The sequence below is a fragment of the Artemia franciscana genome, chromosome 1 (assembly GCF_032884065.1).
Source record: "Artemia franciscana chromosome 1, ASM3288406v1, whole genome shotgun sequence".
NCBI classification, from domain to species: domain Eukaryota; kingdom Metazoa; phylum Arthropoda; class Branchiopoda; order Anostraca; family Artemiidae; genus Artemia; species Artemia franciscana.
Window position 1 is genome coordinate 47,447,397 of NC_088863.1, and position 19,834 is coordinate 47,467,230.

Sequence of the window (19,834 nt, forward strand, 5' to 3'; positions counted from 1 at the left end):
ACTTACCTTTACTTATTTTATTGACATATCAGTAAATAATCAGACTTAATTATCTTGCAGAAAAAATACTGAGCGTTAATGCGTCGTATTATTTGTAAATTGGCCCGTGAAATCTCTAATCGTTCACCTTCTTTCGCAATTGTCTCACTAAGAAGGCTATCTTTTAAAAGTTTTTTGTTTAAATCTTTACTAAGAGCTTCAGTAGCAAATAGCCCAGTAATAAATCTCAGTACAACACAAGTAGTATTTGTGGAGCTTCTTAGTGGACCAGGCTCGTGAATTGTGTGCTAACGCTGGAAAGACATTGATCAATTGTCTCGAATTAAGCGAGTTAAACAAATTCTGTTCGGATGCACCAAATGTGTTTGTTTGTCCTGCTGAAATGAATGTTGACATTATCGGAAATTTAAAACACAAAACTAAAAAACAAGATGAATAAAAGCTAGAATTGAAAGAGCAACCATCTCTCCATAGAGGAAGAAAGCTCACTAAACAAAAATAAGACGTTCAAGCGTGTAATTGCAAATTACTTTTTTCATGTTGCATTTGAAACAGTTTTAAATATCTCCTACGGCAGTTTAAGCAGTAACTTCCTCAAAAGTTGTGACAGTAATTAGACTTAATTCATTTTGATTCTTGATCAATGACATAAAGTTTATTTATTATATCCCATAATATATTATGAAGATTCAGCTCTTAAGCATTAAGTGATTCTAAAATAAGCAGTTAAGTTAAACTAATTTAATAACAAGTTTCTTCTCTTTAAATTAAAAAGCTATATCAAAATCCAAGCGAAAACCGACTTAGTCTTCAATCATATTAACCATGATGTATGTTACAAAACATACATTCAGTGAAAACATAAACTAAGTCAGAGTTTTAGGCAAACGTGAAGTTGCTATCTTTTGAAAGTAAATGTTCCCCTAGAAACATCACTCCTAAATAAATTTCATCAGAGAAGGGTTAGAAAAACGGTAAAACGAATTTTTAGATGATTTCTTTTGAATAGTATTCAGGGAACTTGTCCATCCTCCTCAGAGAAGTTACTCATGTGAAAGCTATCTTCTATTTTCATGCTCAACATCTTCCTCAATGAGGGGACAGATCCCTGTCCTCCCACAAAATATCAAGCACCTGGTCTAAGTGTGTCCCTGTAGCTGAAGGGAGGATGAGGGTAAGTTGTCCTTCTCATCTAAATAGAATCGTAGGACCTTTCACAATAATACGAGGCTATAAATAACTTTCTAAGCTCACTTCAAGTTCTATGTTGACCCCCCCCCCCACCACCCTATGAAAAATTGGTGTAATACTAGGTGATACTTTACATGAAAAGAGATGTCTCAAGTTAAATAGCTCATTCAAATGCAGCTTTTGAATAGATGTAAATTATAATCCTGTTACTAGATAATGAAAGTTTTAGTAAATGAGCTGACGAGAGTTTTGACTAATTTGTCGTCTCAGAGTTTTCGCTGACTAGGATTTTCATTCTGTTCTTATCTTTCCTTCTTTATTTCTATCATTGTCTTTCTTTCTTGTCTTTGAACTTCTCTTTCTCTTCTTCTTCATCTTGTTTGGGTTGGTACGGAGATGCTTTTGCGTAATCTTATCACCAGAAGCGAATTTTGGGCCATGCAGCTGGTTTCTGTTGCTTAGTTCGAACTCCGGGTTCCGTATTAACAAGCAGAAATTAATTGCTCTCCGCCAAAACACTCCTCAGAATTTCAAAACTTTTCTAGTTTTGTCAAAAATTTCTTAAATTTTCGCCTAATTTTAGTATTTAAGTTTTAAGTTTCGAAAAATTTTTCGGAATTTTTCCGAAATTTTTCAGAATTTCGAAAAATAGCCTGAATCTCTTCAAAATGGAATCGGACCGAAATGAAAAGTGTATATTTTGATTCTCCATGGTCGGTAACCCCTTTCATGAAAATTACAGCCTCCCACCTTCAACGACAACGAAATTCATTTTTTTTTTTCATGGGATGCACTGATGTCTCCTTTTTTCTTCGTCACTAGCGGGACACTTGAACATCCTAGATATATGTGAAAGGGCTCATTTGAACGATCATTTTTGTATTTACTTCGTTTTTATAAATTTGATTTGTTAATGCCATAATTGTAGTGCCATATGGCACCCAAAACGTGTACATTGGGTGCCATTTCTCGAGTGGAAAGGCTGTAAGAGAAATGAAAATGTTGCCATCATAATTTCCATGGTGTAAAACCATACTTGACATACTTTAATGGTGCTCCTTACTTTCAATTGAAAAAACTGTTTTTTTAAATTTAATTTCTGATTGTTTTTTCAAATAATGCCAGAGAATCTGGGTCATCCTTTATAAGAAATTAAATAAAAAAAAAAACTAATTTTTTTAGCTGAAAGTAAGGAGCGACATTAAAACTTAAAACGAACAGAAATTACTCCGTATATAAAATGGGTTGTCCCCTCCGCAATCCCTCGCTCTTTACGTTAAAGCTTTTAATTGTTTTAAAAAGTAGAATTGTGGCAAAGAGTCAAACTTTAGCGTAAAGAGCGAGGGATTGCGGAGGGGACAACCCATTTTATATACGGAGTAATTTCTGTTCGTTTTAAGTTTTAATGTCGCTCCTTACTTTCAGCTAAAAAAATTAGTTCTTTTTATTTAATTTCTGAGCGTTTTTGAATTAATGCATGTTTGGTTTTGGCTCTCCGCACATAAATTATTAAAATGAAATTTGTATATTAATTCTTTTTTTGGCTAAATAGCTTTCTCTTAGTTTTAATCAGACGATTTTGAGAAATAAGGGGCGGAGAAGGAGGCCTAGTTGCCCTCCAATTTTTCGGTTGCTTAAAAGGCAACTAGAACTTTTAATTTTTAACGAACGTTTTTATTAGTAAAAAATATACGTAACTTATAAATTAGCAACTTACGTAACAAACTTTCATAATCTTATATTTTCATTATGTATACAAGGGGGTTGGTATCCTCGTTAATACCTCGCTCTTTACACTAAATCTTAAGCTTTGTCCCAATTCTTTAAGAATGACCCCTGAATCAGAAAGGTCGTAGAATAAATAGTTGAAATTACTAAAAATACTTTAGCATAAAGAGCGAGGTATTTATCTCCTCCTAAATACCTCGCTCTTTATGCTAAAGTATTTTTAGAACCCCTCATATGCGTAACAATCTCTGTTCGTTTTAAGTTTCAATGCTACTCCTTTCTTTCATTTGAAAAAACGTTTTCATGTTTATTTTTCATTGTTTTCTTATAATAATGCTAGAAAATCATGCGCCCTTTTCCTTGAATTTTTCTTCCCCCATGACAGATTCCTCCAAGGAAAGATCCTCAAACATAGCCCCCTCCCCTCAGCCCCACCCCCAAACAAAATAAAATCCCCCTGAAAACGTCTGTACACTTCCCAATAACCATTACTATATGCAAACACTGGTCAAAGTTTGTAACTTGCAGCCCCTCCCCCAGGGATTGTGGGGGAGTAAATCATCCCCAAATACATAGTTATTATGGTTTTCGACTATGCTGAACAAAATGGCTATCTCAAAATTTTGATCCGTTGACTTTGGGAAAAAATGAGCGTGGGAGGGGGCCTAGATGCCATCCATTTTTTTAGTCACTTAAAAAGGGCACTAGAACTTTTCATTTCCGTTAGAATGAGCCCTCTTGGGACATTCTAGGACCACTTGGTCGATAAGATGACCCCTGGGAAAAAGAAAAGAAAAGAAAAAAAAAAAAACAAATAAACACGCACCCGTGATTTTTGTAGATAGAAGCTTGAAACTTCTACAGTAGGGTTCTCTGATACGCTGAATCTGGTGGTGTGATTTTCGTTAAGATTCTATGACTTTTAGGGGGTGTTTCCCCCTATTTTCATAAACAAGGCAAATTTTCTCAGGCTTGTAACTTTTGATTGGTAAGATTAAACTTGATGCAACTTATATATTTAAAATCAGCATTAAAATGCGATTCTTTTGATGTAGCTATTGATATCAAAATTCAATTTTTTAGAGTTTTGGTTACTATTGAGCCGGGTCGCTCCTTACTACAGTTCGTTACCACGAACTGTTTGATTATCTCCTCTTATGCAAAACTCCTCATATGGGTAGTTCCTTCCATGTGAAATACAACCCCAGTAAAATTCCTTCTGGACAATTTCATTCTTGCTGAAAATCCACCCCCCCCCCCACATCATAAAATTTCTTGCGGACGATTCAGCCCGAAGAATTCTCTTGGCATATTTTCATTTGAAAAAGACTTTAATTTCTAATCGTTTTCTCGATCTTTCGGGAAACTCCACTTCCATAGGAATTTCCCCCCGGAATTCCAAAAACGCTGAAAATAGTCCCTGAATAATTCTCCCAGAACATGTCCACATGCAAAATTAAGTTGTCAAAGAGAAACTAAGAGAAGTTAAAAAAAAGAGTCGTATAGGAATTCTGTCAAACCCCCCGAGTGTAAAATTTCTCTTGGAAAGTTCATCTCTGAAAGATTCTCCCTCCCCGCGAAAAATCATCCCTATGGAAACTCACCCCAAGCAGTAAAAAGAATGATTTAAGGAAACGGTTTTCCTGATGATAGCAATCAGTGAAGTTGAAACTTAAAACAAACGAAATTTACTGCTTTGCAATTTATGCAACTTATTTTTTTGAAAAAAAAACTGTTCCAATTAAAACGGCTCATGATATCTGCTTGTATTTGTTGAATTTTGAAAAGCTAGTGCTTTACTGAAAACTAAGTTCTCTTCAGTTTTTGGAGTATTAAAACCCTATAATAAAATTTATTGATTTCTTTTGTCTTGTGCTGACCCGTTCGGGATTTTCCCGCTTCCAATCCTATTTCTTTGCGTCGGTTTTGTATTTTTAGCAAAACACTGTTTTTGTAAAATTCTAGAAATATAGGGAAATATCACGCACCCATTTATTTGAAACAGTTTTTCAAAAATATATCGCATATACTGGAAGGACACATTTTTCTACGTTTCAATATTTAACTCTAAAATTAATTTTAAAAATTAGAGCCGGTATTCCGATGAAAATTGAAGGTAATATAGTTTCGATACTTCATGTAGTCTTGGAAATCAGTAAGCATTTTCTCCATAAAATGTTGCAAGAAAACTCTTTTAATACTGTTTTCAGGTTTTTAAATGCAGAGCTTTTAAGGATGGGACAGAAAGAGCTTGGAACAAAGCAGATATGCTATTAATTGTATTCTTCTTGAGTAAAGTGTCCAATTGCTATAAGTCATTTCCCCAGAGGCTTTTGACTTTCAAATAATCAGATTATAGCGAGAATTTTCCTTTCTAAAACACTTCTTTCGTTGTATAATAGGTCTAAATCATTGCTTAGTGATGAGTCTAGGTGGTTATTTAAACTTAACTCAAGACATAGGGATTACTTTTTTGAAATCACAGCATAATATTGATTCATAGTCTGTCCTTCCAAAAATGTTAGTGAGGTGAGCCCTCCAATTCCCTTTTCTGATGGTAAAATACCGAGGTGCTACTTATTTTAAGACTGTGTTTTTATGTCTTTTTTAGGCTAATTGTACTTTCTTTTTCTGGTAGTTCGAGTCTCCACTGGTGCTTTCTAAGGCTCAAAAGCTAACCAGGCGCAAGTGACCTTTCAGGTAAAGCCAAATCCGTTGAACGGAGAGCAGTTTTCACTCGGCTTGACTTCAACTGAAAAAACCATAATGAAGACAGGGCTTAAGTAATTTTTTGGTAGCTTTTTGTCTTTCGATGAGTCAGAACTAGAATTTAAAGTGATTTAGAGATATCCGCTAGTAAAAGCTGCCGCTAAATAAACACTCTTTGTGTTGGATCCAGTTTTGAGTTTGGAGTCAAGTTGGTGCAGAGAAATAATATATTCATCCTTTATAATTACACGTAGCTTATGGAGTAAGAAATCCTACGCAAAAAAGAGTAATCTTCAGCTGTGAGTGCTTTCAGATAATTAGTAAATTTAATACCACTTTTTATTTCAGATCATTGAGAAAAGTATGAGAGTCGAATGTAAGTGCCATGGGGTGTCTGGCTCCTGCGAAATGAAAACTTGTTGGCGGGCAATGCCGTCTTTTAGAGAGGTACGGTTAGTTTTCTGTGGCGTTTTTTTTTTCTGATTGGTACATATGCATTATACCACCAACGCTCAAGAAGTGATGCTAGGTTAATCCTTATGAAAAAACACCAAAACATGATGAAAATATAATACTTTAGAAACAAATTTGGGCTATATATTTACACATTAGAGGGGGGAGGGCTTAACCTAACCTAACCCCCACCCCACTATTGTGCATATATATATATATATATATATATATATATATATATATATATATATATATATATATATATATATATATATATATATATATATATATATATATATATATTCTTTCACCCGCCACTTATTTTCCACTGAGCGTAAGCTAACTGTTTCTTAGTACAGACAGATAAAACCGGTTTGTTCTCGAGTTTTACACAGCGTAAACTTGAGTGTTGGCTATATAATACATAAGCACCTTTTGATTTACATTTTCTATTTATTTTTCCATATTTTCTCATATTATCAATTCATCCTAGCAAAAAAAAAAAAAAACAAAAAAAAAACACGTGAGCGTAGTACACATCGCAAAGCTGTGCCAGTTTCGGCTACATCTACCTCAATAGTTCACTGCGCGAGGGAAAGGGTATTGGGAAAGCAGGTTTGAAACACAGTCACTAAACTAAAAACAAAATCCATTTAGGTTTTATGCAGAAATTATAAGGCCTTGGGACAGTCAGGATGGAACTTCAGTTCCAATTATTTCGAAGTATGGCTTCATCTTTTGCGCTGTGGTAAGGTTAGGTAATTTAGTGATCTAACAAACTTGTACGAATTCACCCTGGATAGCCACTATGTTGTAGACCTTTGGTGATGGATTGGATTGATCTCTGCTTGGTAATACGAGGCCCGGGGTTGGATCCCAGATACCACAGAGTAGACGCAAGGACCATTGTAGTTATGAAGCATAGTTAATCAAGAGACTAGACTAGCCACCATTTGGTTTGTACTTATATAGCTTTCTTTAATTTTGTCTGTTGATTTGTTGTTGTTGTATTGTTTTTTTTGGTCTGTGTGTGGGAGTAAATGCAACATAAAGCAACTTAAATTCCTTTTAACATATTAATGGAAACACACAAAAAACACATACAAAATCACAGTGACTCGTTATTTCAGAAGTGTCGAAATAATATTTTACCTTCTCTATGAGACGTCTTTATTTTAAGGTGAAGATGCTGGTGCAAATAATTTAAGTTATACTCTTTCTTCTTTTTTTTTTTACCTTGAACTCCCAGCAATATTTTTGAAACGAAAATTAATAGAAGCTAATTTTAAAAAATAAATTTTTTACATTAATGTTTGCTGTTTTTAATTAAAATTATCTTTTGTAAAATTACATCTATCTGTTTATTTTACATAGACAAAGACAATAATAAAATCTGGTTACGACAATTTGCAACTTCTTTTCGACTCTCAATGAGATTAAATAAAAAAGCAAGTTTTTTTTAACTAAAAGTAAGGAGCCACATTAAAACTTAAAACGAACAGAAATTACTCCGTATATGAAAAGGGCTTTCCTCCTCAACGCCCCGCTCTTTACGCTAAAGTTTGACTCTTTCTCTTAACTCTACTTTTTAAAATATTAAAAACTCAGTGGTCCTAGAATGTCAAGAAAGGGCTCGTTCTAAGGAAATTAAATGTTCTAGTGCCCTTTTTAAGTGACCAAAAAATTGCAGGGCACCTAGGCCCCCTCCCACGCTCATTTTTTTCCCAAAGTTACCAGATCAAAATTCTGAGATAGCCATTTTATTCACCATAGTCGAAAAAACCTAATAACTATGTCTTTGGGGACGAATTACTCCCCCCACAGCCTCCGTGGGATGGGCTGCAAGTTACAAACTTTGACCTGTGTTTACATATAGTAATGGCTATTGGGAAGTGTACAGACGTTTTCAGGGGGGGTCTTTGTGTTGGGGGGGGGAGGAAGAAGTTGATTAGGGGCTACGTGGGAGGATCTTTCCATGGAGGAGTGTGTCATGGAGTAAGAGAATTTCAATGAAGGGAGCGCAGGATTTTCTAGCATTATCTAAAAAAAATAAAGAAAATAAATATGAAATTTTTTTCAACTGAAAGTAAGGAGCATCGTTAATCTGATGGTGTGACGTTGAATCTGATGGTGTGATTTTCGTTAAGATTGTATGACTTTTAGGGGGTGTTTCCCTCTATTTTCTAAAATGAGGCAAATTTTCACAGGCTCGTAACTTTTGATAGGTAAAACTAATCTTGATGAAACTTATGTATTTAAGATCAGCATTAAAATTTTATTCTATTGATGTAGCTATTGGTATCGAAATTCCATTTTTTAGAGTTTCGGTTAGCATTGAGCCGGGTGGCTCCTTACTACAGTTCGTTACCATGAACTGTTTGAGAACTGCTTAAGGCTAAAAAGCGGTAATCAGATGTCTATCAGCGTCATTAAGGGTAGAGGTTAAAATAATTTACCGAAATTCGTGGGATCACTATAGTAATTTTTCTGTCACAATATCGCAAAGAATGTTTAACTTCTACATCGTAGTATCCAGAGGGGGATGAAGGGGGATTACCCACTTTGATTCCCCCCCTCCATAAAAAATGTCTGACTCGTACAAAAGTAATCAAAAGAGGTGAATGGTACGAAGAGTTGCATTTTTTTTTGTTGTGATATGGCACTTACAGATGGTACATTTTACAAAAAGCACGTAAATATGAGCAATAGCCTCTAAATGAGCTATTTAACATCTCTCTACGATCGTGTGGTAGCTTGCTAGTCCTGCTAATGTTGCAGTGGTCTGCTGATGAGTAAAGCATTTGTGTAACTTACTAAGGAGAATATACGTATTTTCAAATACCACATTGGCTTTCCATGGCGTACCAAAACTTACAGAGATTTTTTTTTCACTGTCAAATAAAAGGGAAATCATTGAAATTGAAAAAAAAAAACCTTATTCAAAAACCTGGGTTTGAACGGAGATACAGGTAAATTTGGCTTAATTCAATTTTTGATAATTTACTGTTTATTTCAATTCTTGAAATAAATGTAGTTTCTCTCAATACCATTTACCTTTCCTTACCTGATTATGAACCTTCATATTAAAATCAAGTTAATGAACTTGGAACTGGGAAATCAAAGAAATTAAAATCTGTAAATGTTTTCAAGTAGATAAGAGCGCTAAACAATACGTAATTAATTTGTTGTTTTGCATAAATGCCCATGTTTTACTTGTATTATTTTAGTTTATCTGCTGATGACGGCCACTGTGTATACAACCGAAATATTCATTTTTAATGTCATAATGTCATTTTTGGCGTCATTTGGCACTTGGAGATGGTGGAAAATATAGGAAACATATAGATATGAGCAATATATTTTAAATGAGCTTTTAAACACCTCTTTACGATGTTCTGGTAGCCCACTAGCCCCACCACTTGAGAAATAATGCCAAGTGTCATTTGTAGTGCCATGTGCTACTTTCAGATGTTAGCATTTATATGAACCACATAGATAATAGCAATAGCTTTAAAATGAGCCATTAAACATCTCTTCGACGATGTCGGGGTGGCCTGCTAGTCTAGCTAATGTTGCAGTAGCCAGCTGGTGAGCAGAAGATTTAAGAAATTAGCTAAAGAGGTTGGGGGGATTATGTGGTTAACCTGATAGTTGACCACAATTGAAGGGCTTTAGAACATAAATATTACAAAGGTGCCCGTTTTGCACTTCCAAGCTTTTCCATTTGAGAAATGGTACCGAAAATGTCATTTTTGGTGTCTTTTGACACTTGCAGATGGTAAAGATTATAGAAAGCACGTAGATACGAGTAGTAGCTATTATATGACTTATTAAATATCTCTTTACGATGTTCAGATAACCCGTTAGCCCCAGCCTTTCCAATTGGTACATGGCACCAAAAGAGCCATTTTTAGGGCCCTGTGGGGCTCAGAAATGATGGAGTTTATAGAGAGCACGTAGATATAAGCAATAGTTTTTATATGAACTATTTAAGATGTCTCTACGATAGATTTTGGTAGCCCGCTATCCCCTTCCCCACTTGAGAAATGACACTAAAAGTGCCTTTTTTAGTGCCATATGGCAATGGAATACGGTGCAATTTATGGAAAGTACGTAGATATTAGCAATAGCTTATTATATGAGCTACTAAACATCTTTACGATTTTCTAGTAACTTGCCCCCCCCCCACTTCAGAAATGGCACCAAAAGTGCCATTTATAGATGGTACCAAGAGAGCCTTTTTTTTAAAATCATCTTAAATTTGTTTTTCCAATAAAATTTTACTTTTAAGACTAGCCAAAACAATAGTTGTCATTCCTGAATCAGGGTCAAATGACAATTTTTTCTCAATAGGCAGTTTTTTTTCAAAATACTTTCTCAAGTTTCGGCTGAAACCATGATAAAAAGTCATATTAAATTTTTAAGGACAATATATAGGTCGTAAATAATGAAGTTGAAACTCGAAACGAGTAAAGATATTGCTTCACAGATTACGTAAACATATATCTATCTATATATATAAAAATAAGTTGTCTGTCTGTCTGTGGATCAGGTGACGTCATGTTTCTGTGTCGGCTGACGTCATGAAATTAGTTGTCGTCATTTTTTCTATGACGGTGACGTCATTAAAGATATTTAAGACATATATGTTCACGTAGAAATCTATTAATGTTTAAGTTTAAAATGACTGATGAACTTACAATGGCAAAAGCCGATGAAGATGCTCAAAGAGTCCATGCCAAAAAACTTGCTGCTGATAGAGAAAGTCAGAAAAGAAAGCGTGCCGAGGAATCAAAAGAACAGCAAGGAAACAGGCTTGAGGCTAAAGAACGCAAAACCGCGCAGTTAGATGAAGATCCACCTGGACAGCGAGAGTCAAAACATATCAAAACTGAAAATGATAGCGATGATGATTGGGTTTGGGATTTTGACTTGGATAAGGTCATCAATGCCTACCAGATTTTAGTTAAAAAAACAAAGGTTCGGCGATATGTATTTCATAGTGAAGCTGAAAAATAAAGAAGAAAAAGAAAACTGAAAAAAGAAAAAATGTAAAAAACTAAAAAATACTAAAAAGAAAAAACACTCAAAGAGAAATTACAGACCGGGACACAAATGACGACCGGGACAGAGGGAATATAAATAACGACCGGGACACTCAAAGAGAAATTACAGACTGGGATACCGGGACACAAATGACGACCGGGACACAGGGAATATAAATGACGACCAGGACACATTTGCAATCACCATTAACAAAGCTCAAGGTCAATCATTAGAAAAATGTGGTATAGATCTTAATACTGATTGTTTTTCCCATGGACAATTGTACGTTGCATGTTCGAGGGTCGGTAAACCTGACAATCTATTTATATGCAGCGACAATTGGACAGCTAAAAATGTTGTATATTCGCAAGTTTTACGCAGTTAATTTGTATTGTATCTACCTATCTATCTATCTATATAAAAACGAGTTGTGTGTATGCATGTTTGTTTGTTTTTAAAAAGAGCGTTTGCATATGACGTCATTATTAGTACATACGGCTTTGTGTATGCACAGACAATGGGAAAGCCAAGAATGTTGTATATTCGCAATTTTTACGTAGTTTAACTACTGCAGACGAAATGAATGCTTGCCTGAAAAATTCTAATTTATGGGCACACGTAAAAATATTAAAATTAACTACAAATATGCGTGTCCGATTGCAAAACGATGACTCTGGTCAAACATTTTCAGATCAATTGCTGGCAATTGGAAACGGAAAGCTCCCAGTAGTGGGAAAGCCAAAAATGTTGTATATTCGCAATTTTTACGTAGTTTGAAACATATATAAATCTATCTATATTCACAGGTGGGACACAGGGACACAACTACAATGGCGCGTAACTAATATAGCGCGTAACGACTTACGCGCGCGGGGGGGGGGGCTTGGGGGGCGAGAAGCGCCCCACCAACTAGGTGTTGGGGTGGCGCGAAGCGCCACCCCAACAGCTAGTATATATATATAAATAAGTTGTCTGTGTGTCGAGTGACGTCATATTTGTGTGTCGACTGACGTCATGTTTGTCGACTGACGAAATTACAGACCGGGACATCGGGACACAAATGACGACCGGGACACCGGGACATAGGGAATCTATCTATCTATTTAAAATTAGTTGTCTGTGGATGTGTCTGTCAGGTGACGTCATGTTTGTGTGTTGACTGACGTCATGAAGTTAGTTGTCATCATTTTTGTTATGATGGTGACGTCATTAAAGATATTTAAGACATGTGTTCACGTAGAAATCTATTAATGTTTAACTTTAAAATGACTGATGAACTTACAATGGCAACAGCCGAGGAAGATGCTCAAAGAGTCTATGCCAAAAAACTTGCTGCTGATAGAGAAAGTCAGAAAAGAAAGCGTGCCGAGGAATCAAAAGAACAGCAAGGAAACAGGCTTGAGGCTGATAGAGAAAGAAAGAACAGAAAGCGTGCCGAGGAACTACCAGAGCAACGCGAAAGCAGACTTGCTTCTAAAAGAGAAAGTGAAAAAAGAAGGTGTGCCGAGGAACTACCAGAGCACCATGAAACCAGACTTGCTGCTAAAAGAGAAAGTGAAAAAAGAAGGCGTGCCGAGGAATCACAAGAACAGCAAGAAATCAGGTTTGCTGCTGATAGAGAAAGTAAGAAAAGAAAGCTTGCCGAGGAATCAGAGCAACCTGAAAGTTATCGCCTGGCATTCAGGTACAGCCCAGTCGATGATTATAGCTTGAGTAGATGTGTTCAAATCGTGACAATGTCTTAAATTTGTCCCTATTGCAAGGCCTTGATATTCAATAGTGAAACAATGGGAATGTGTTCCGCCTCAGGAAAAGTTAAACTTCCTCTATTGGCTGCACCACCAGAGCCATTGAAGACTTTCCTTACTGGAACTACGTCAGAATCTAAGCGTTTTTTGTCACAAATCAGAAAATACAACTCATGTTTCCAAATGACGTCGTTTGGAGCCCAAATCGAAAATCCAGATCAATTTATGTCTACTTTCAAAGTAAAAGGGCAAATTTATCATAGAGCAGGGTCCCTTCTACCATTCTCAGGCGAGAATCATAAATTTTTACAATTGTACTTCATCAGTGATAGAAATTCCGAACTGAATGCACGTTGCAAAATTTCTCCCAACGTTGAAAGGACAATCGTTTCCCAATTGCAACATCTTTTCCACGAAAATAATAACTTAGTGCGTCTGTTCAAAACAGCCATCGTTTGATGCCTACTGATACGCATAAAATTGTTATTTCCGCTGACAAAACGCCTCCTGGCCAACATATGCGTAGATACAATGCTCCAACTATCGACGAAGTGGCAATCGTTATGGTCGGTGATCAGTTTTTACCTCGAGATATTATTCTTCATAAGCGAAACGCTCAGTTGTTAAGAATTGCTGAAACTCATCGATGCTACGATGCCCTACAATATCCTATCATTTTTTGGGATGGAGCCGACGGCTATCACTTTAATATTAAATTGATGAATCCAGCCACTAACAAAGAAATGAATAAGAAATGCAGTGCAATGCATTATTATTCCTATAGACTAATGATTCGGCAGGATGAAGAAAATTATATTTTAAAATGAATGGCAAAAACGAGGTTTGCCACACGCATATATACTAATCTGGCTACATAAAAAAAATTACTTCGAACGAAATTGATGACGTGATTTCCGCTGAAATACCTGATGAAAATGTCGATAAGGGGTTACATGATATTATTGTAAAAAATATGAAACATGGACCTTGCGGTGCACTGAACGAAAAATTCACCATGCATGGCCAAAGGAAGGTGCACAAAGCAATATCCTTGACTTTTAGTATCCAACACAATTACTGGCAATGATGGTTACCCACAATATAGAAGAAGATCTACTGAAGATGGCGGTAAAACAGAAATAATAAAGAAGCGTAACGGTACCACCATCGAAGTAGATAACCAGTGGGTTGTTCCATATTCCCCATTATTATCAAAAACATTTAATGCACACATAAACGTTGAATACTGTAACTCCGTAAAGGCAATCAAATACATATGTAAATACGTCAACAAAGGCAGTGACATGGCAGTTTTTGGCTTGCAGCCCGAAATCAAAGATTTTGACGAAATCGTACAATATCACGCTGGAAGATACATAAGCAGTAATGAAGCTGTTTGGCAAATTCTTTCATTTCCGATACATGAACGTAGTCCAGCTGTTGTTCACTTAGCGGTACATTTACAGAATGGTCAACGTGTTTAATTCTCGGAAACCAACGTGCAACAAAGAGCCCTGAATCCACCGGATACAAAATTAACAGCTTTTTTTTCGCTTTGCGAAAATGATTCTTTTGCAAAAAAACTGCTGTATACTTAAGTGCCTTCGTATTACACGTGGAATACTAAAAATAAAGTATTTGAACGTCGAAAACAGGGTAAGTCAGTCGACGGCCAACCTACCATCTTCAAAGATACCACGATAGGTAGACTCTACACCGTTCACCCCAATCAACATGAATGCTTCTTTCTACGCCTGCTTTTGGTGAATGTACCCGGTCCGACATCCTTTGAGTATTTGAGAACTGTAAACGGTACTATACATGACACTTACCGTAGTGCATGCCAAGCTCTGAATTTATTGGAGAATGACCAACACTGAGATAACTGCATCAATGACGCGTGCGAAACGTCAACCCCAAGTCAAATTCGTGCATTGTTTGGCATCATTTTAACAACTTGCTCTCCATCAGCTCCTACAGAGTTATGGGAAAAATATAAGTCAAAAATGTCCGAAGATATACTCCATCGAAAACAGTTAGAGACGTCAGATATGACTTTAGATTTTACATCAGAAATTTATAACTACACTTTAGTTATTATAGAAGATTTGTGCGTACGTATGGCAAACAAACCACTTCAGGATTTGGGAATGCCTTCACCTAACCGTATCGCTGCTGTTTCGACATGTGTAGAATTGGATCGTGAACAAAGTTACAGTACGAGTGATCTATTGTCGTATGTACAAAATAACGTTTCTAAGTTAACGTCGGAACAAAAAGACATTTATGATACGATAGACTCAATTTCAGGACGTATACAACTACCTGCTGATTTCTGTAATTTAGTGACGTCCAAAAATAAATTGATTGAAAAAGTATTTCCGAATATTCTAAAAAATTATAAAAATAATAAATGGCTAAGTGAAAGAGCGATTCTCGCACCCAAAAATATAGACGTCCACGAAATCAACAATATTGTTTTGACCAAGATTCAAGACCAGGCAGTCCTTTACAAGTCAGTCGACACAGTTTTGGAACCAAATGAAGCGGTTAATTATCCATCTGAATTTTTAAATTCCGTGGATATTTCAGGGTTTCCACCACACGTGCTACAACTAAAAATAGGCGTACCAATAAAACTTTTAAGAAATATCAACCCACCAAAGCTTTGCAATGGCACGCGACTTGCCGTAAAAAAAAACAATGGAAAACCTAATAGAGGCCACAATCTTGACAGGGCCTTTTGAGGGTGAGGCTGTTCTTATTCCTCGCATTCCCATGATTCCAACGGATCTGCCTTTTCAATTTAAAAGATTGCAATTCCCAATTCGATTAGCATTTGCAATCACCATTAACAAAGCTCAAGGTCAATCATTAGAAAAATGTGGTATAGATCTTAATACTGATTTTTTTTTCCCATGGACAATTGTACGTTGCATGTTCGAGGGTCGGTAAACCTGACAATCTATTTATATGCAGCGACAATTGGAAAGCGAAGAATGTTGCATATTCGCAAGTTTTACGCAGTTAATTTGTATTGTATCTATCTATCTATCTATCTATATAAAAACGAGTTGTGTGTATGCACGTTTGTTTGTTTGTAAAAAGAGCGTTTGCATATGACGTCATTATTAGTACATACGGCTTTGTATATGCACAGACAATGGGAAAGCCAAGAATGTTGTATATTCGCAATTTTTACGTAGTTTAACTCCTGCAGACGAAATGAATGCTTGCCTGAAAAATTCTAATTTATGGGCACACGTAAAAATATTGAAATTAACTACAAATATGCGTGTCCGATTGCAAAACGATGACTCTAGTCAAACATTTTCAGATCAATTGCTGGCAATTGGAAACGGAAAGCTCCCAGTAGTGGGAAAGCCAAAAATGTTGTATATTCGCAATTTTTACGTAGTTTGAAACACATATATAAATCTATCTATATTCACAGGTGGGACACAGGGACACAACTACAATGGCGCGTAACTAATATGGCGCGTAACGACTTACGCGCGCGGAGGGGCTTGGGGGGGCGCGAAGCGCCCCACCAACTAGGTGTTGGGGTGCCCCCCACCAACTAGGTATATACCCCCCACCAACTAGGTATATATATATATATATATATATATATATATATATATATATATATATATATATATATATATATATATATATATATATATATATATATATATGTATATTCACAGGTGGGACACAGGGACACAACTACAATGGCGGGTAACTAATATGGCACGTAACGACTTACGGGCTTGGGGGGGCTTGGGGGGGGGGGTTGCGAAGTGCCCCCACCAACTAGGTCATTATAAGGATTGAGCTGTATGTCGTCATGATGTTAGTCATCATATACCAATTCAAAAACGAATGTATTCAAGTAGCTGAGATGGTAAAGCGTTATATTCGAGGTTCTAGGTCCGAGAGGTTCCAGATTCGAACCTTGGCTTTAGCATTAATACAAAGAAGAAAAAAACTAAAAAAGGTAAGAACTAAAAAAAAAACTAAAAAGAAAATACTAAAAAAACTAAAAAAGCTAAAAAACTAAAAAAAAGATAAACAACTAAAAACTAAAAAAGAAAAGAAACTAAAAAAACTAAAAAATAAGGTAAAATCTACAAAAAAACTAAAAAGAAAAAACTAAAAACTAATAAAAAACTAAAAAAACTGAAAACTGAAAAAGAAAAAAACTAAAAAAAGGAAAAAAAATGAAAAATCAAGGAGAAAAAGAAAACTAAAAACCGGGACACAGGGAATATAAATGACGACCGGGACACTCAAAGAGAAATTACAGACTGGGACACTGGGACACAAATAACGACCGGGACATATAAATGACGACCGAGACACTAAAAGATAAATTACACACCGGGACACAAATGACGACCGGGACACCGGGACACAGGGAATATAAATGACGACCGGGACGCTCAAAGAGAAATTACAGACTGGGACACTGGGACACAAATGACGACCGGGATACTGGGAATATAAATGACGACCGGGACACAGGGACACAACTACAACGGGGACGCCGGGGGCACAGGGGGATATATAAATTACGACGGGGACACAGGGAATTTTCGATTAGCAATCACCATCAACAAAGCTAAAGGGCAATCATTAGAATAATGAGGTATAGTTCTGAATACGTCATTTTACGTTGACATCATTATGAGTATAGAAGGCTTTGTATATGACGCCATTATAAGCATATAAGGCTTGCGATTAAAACAGAATATTTAGTATAAATCCTACAATGGCGGAAGAAACAGCCGAGGAATCAAATCGTGCGAGAAATTTTAGTATAAATCCTACAACGGTAGAAGAAATAGCCGAGGAAGCCGATCAAAGAGTTAATGCCAAAAGGCTTGCTGCAAAAGGAGAAAGTAAGAAATGAAAGCGTGCCGAGGAATCACAAGAACAACGTGAAAACAGGCTTGCGTCTCAAAGAGAAATTAAAAAAAAAATCGTGCCGAGGAATCACAAGAACAACGTGAAAACAGGCTTGAGGCTCAAAGAGATAATGCCAAAAGAAAGCGTGCCGAGGAATCATAAGAGCAACGTGAAAATTATCGCCTTGCATTCAGGTACAGCCCAGTCGATGATTATAGCTTTAGTAGATGTGTTCAAATCGGGACTATGTCTAAAATTTGTCCCTATTGCAAGGCCCTGAAATTTAATGGTGAAACAATGGGAATGTGTTGCCCCTCAGGAAAAGTTAAACTTCCTCAACTGGCTGCACCACCAGAGCCATTGAAGACTTTGCTTGCTAGAACTACGTCAAAATCTAAGCGTTTTTTAAGAAAATATAACTCATGTTTCCAAATGACGTCGTTTGGTGCCCAAATCGAAAATCAAGATCAATTTATCCCTACTTTCAAAGTAAAAGGGCAAATTTATCATAGAGCAGGGTCCCTTCTAACATTCTCAGATGAGAATCATAAATTTTTACAACTGTACTTCATCAGTGATAGCAATTCTGAATTGAATGCACGTTGCAAAATTTCTCCCGACGTTGAAAGGACTATCGTTTCCCAATTGCAACATCTTTTCGACGAAAATAATGGTTTAGTGCGCCTGTTCAATACAGCAATCGATTTGAGGTCTAATGATAAGCATAAAATTGTTATTTCCACTGACAAAACTCCTACTGCGTAGTGCGTAGATACAATGCTCCAACTATCGACGAGGTGGCAATCATTATGGTCGGTAATCAGTTTTATGAGAAAGTCGTCGATGCTAAGATGCCCTACAATATTCTATCATGTTTTGGGATGAAGCCGACGGCTATCACTTCAATAATAAATTGATAGATCCATCCACTAACAAACAAACGGATAAGAAATGCAGCGCAATGAAATATTATTCCTATAGACTAATGATTCGTCACAATGAAGAAAATTATATTTTAAAATGCCGTCAATTATTTCACCAATACATCGTTGATATGTATCCAAAGATTGAATCAGAACGTTTGCTATTTATCCGTCTGAATCAGACCAAGCTCCGCTCTGAACGATACATTCATTTGCGAGATGCAGTTGTAAATTATGGTAATACCACTAACGTTGGAAGATAAACGATTTTACCTTCGTCATATGCTGGCAATCCCCGTCATATGCATGAATATGGTCAAAATGCAATTTCGTATGTTCGTCTCTATGGTCGTCCAGATTAATTTATTATATTTACATGTAATCAATCTTGGGACGAGATACAGCAGCTTTTACTTCAAGGACAATCGGCGGTTCATAGACCTGACATTACGGCCCGTGTCTTCTGGCAAAAGTTGAAATCAATGATAAACTACATAGTAAAACTTAGTACAAGTGTTTGGGTCAGTACGATGCTGGATTTACTCAGTGGAATGGCAAATACGAGGATTGCCACACGCACATATTTTGTGCGAAGCAATAAAATTACTTCTAACGAAATTGACAATATGATTTCCGCTGAAATACCTGATGAAATATAATGCACACATAAACGTTGAATACTGTAATTAAGTAAAGACAATCAAATACAAATGTAAATACGTCAATAAAGGCAGCGACATGGCAGTTTTTGGCTTGCAGTTCGAAATCAGTGATATCGATCGTACAATATCAGGCTGGAAGATACATAAGCAGTAATGAAGCTGTTTGGTGAATTCTTCCATTTCCGATACATGAACGAAGTCCAGCTGTTGTTCACTTAGCGGTCGGTACATTTACAGAATGGAAAACGTGTTTGTTTTTCGGAATCCAACGTGCAACAAAGATCCCTGAATCCACCAAATACAACGTTAACTACTTTCTTTTCGTTATGTCAAAACGATTCTTTTGCAAAAAAATGCTGTATACTGAAGTGCCTTCTTATTACACGTTGAATGCTAAAAAGAAATCATTTGAACCTTGAAAACAGGGTAAGTCAGTCGACGGCCAACCTACCATTTTCAAAGA

General features: G+C 36.3%; 1 protein-coding gene across 3 annotated transcripts in view; it reads left to right on the plus strand.

Annotated features, from left to right (window-relative positions):
• The window catches only part of LOC136030788 (protein Wnt-4-like), a 176,188-nt gene that overhangs the window by 129,314 nt on the left and 27,040 nt on the right, over positions 1-19,834 (plus strand). For all 3 annotated transcript variants that reach the window (XM_065709837.1, XM_065709841.1, XM_065709847.1), the window contains one exon: positions 5,977-6,075. In XM_065709837.1, coding sequence (XP_065565909.1) covers positions 5,977-6,075 — 99 coding nt within the window. The remainder of the gene's footprint in view (positions 1-5,976; positions 6,076-19,834) is intronic.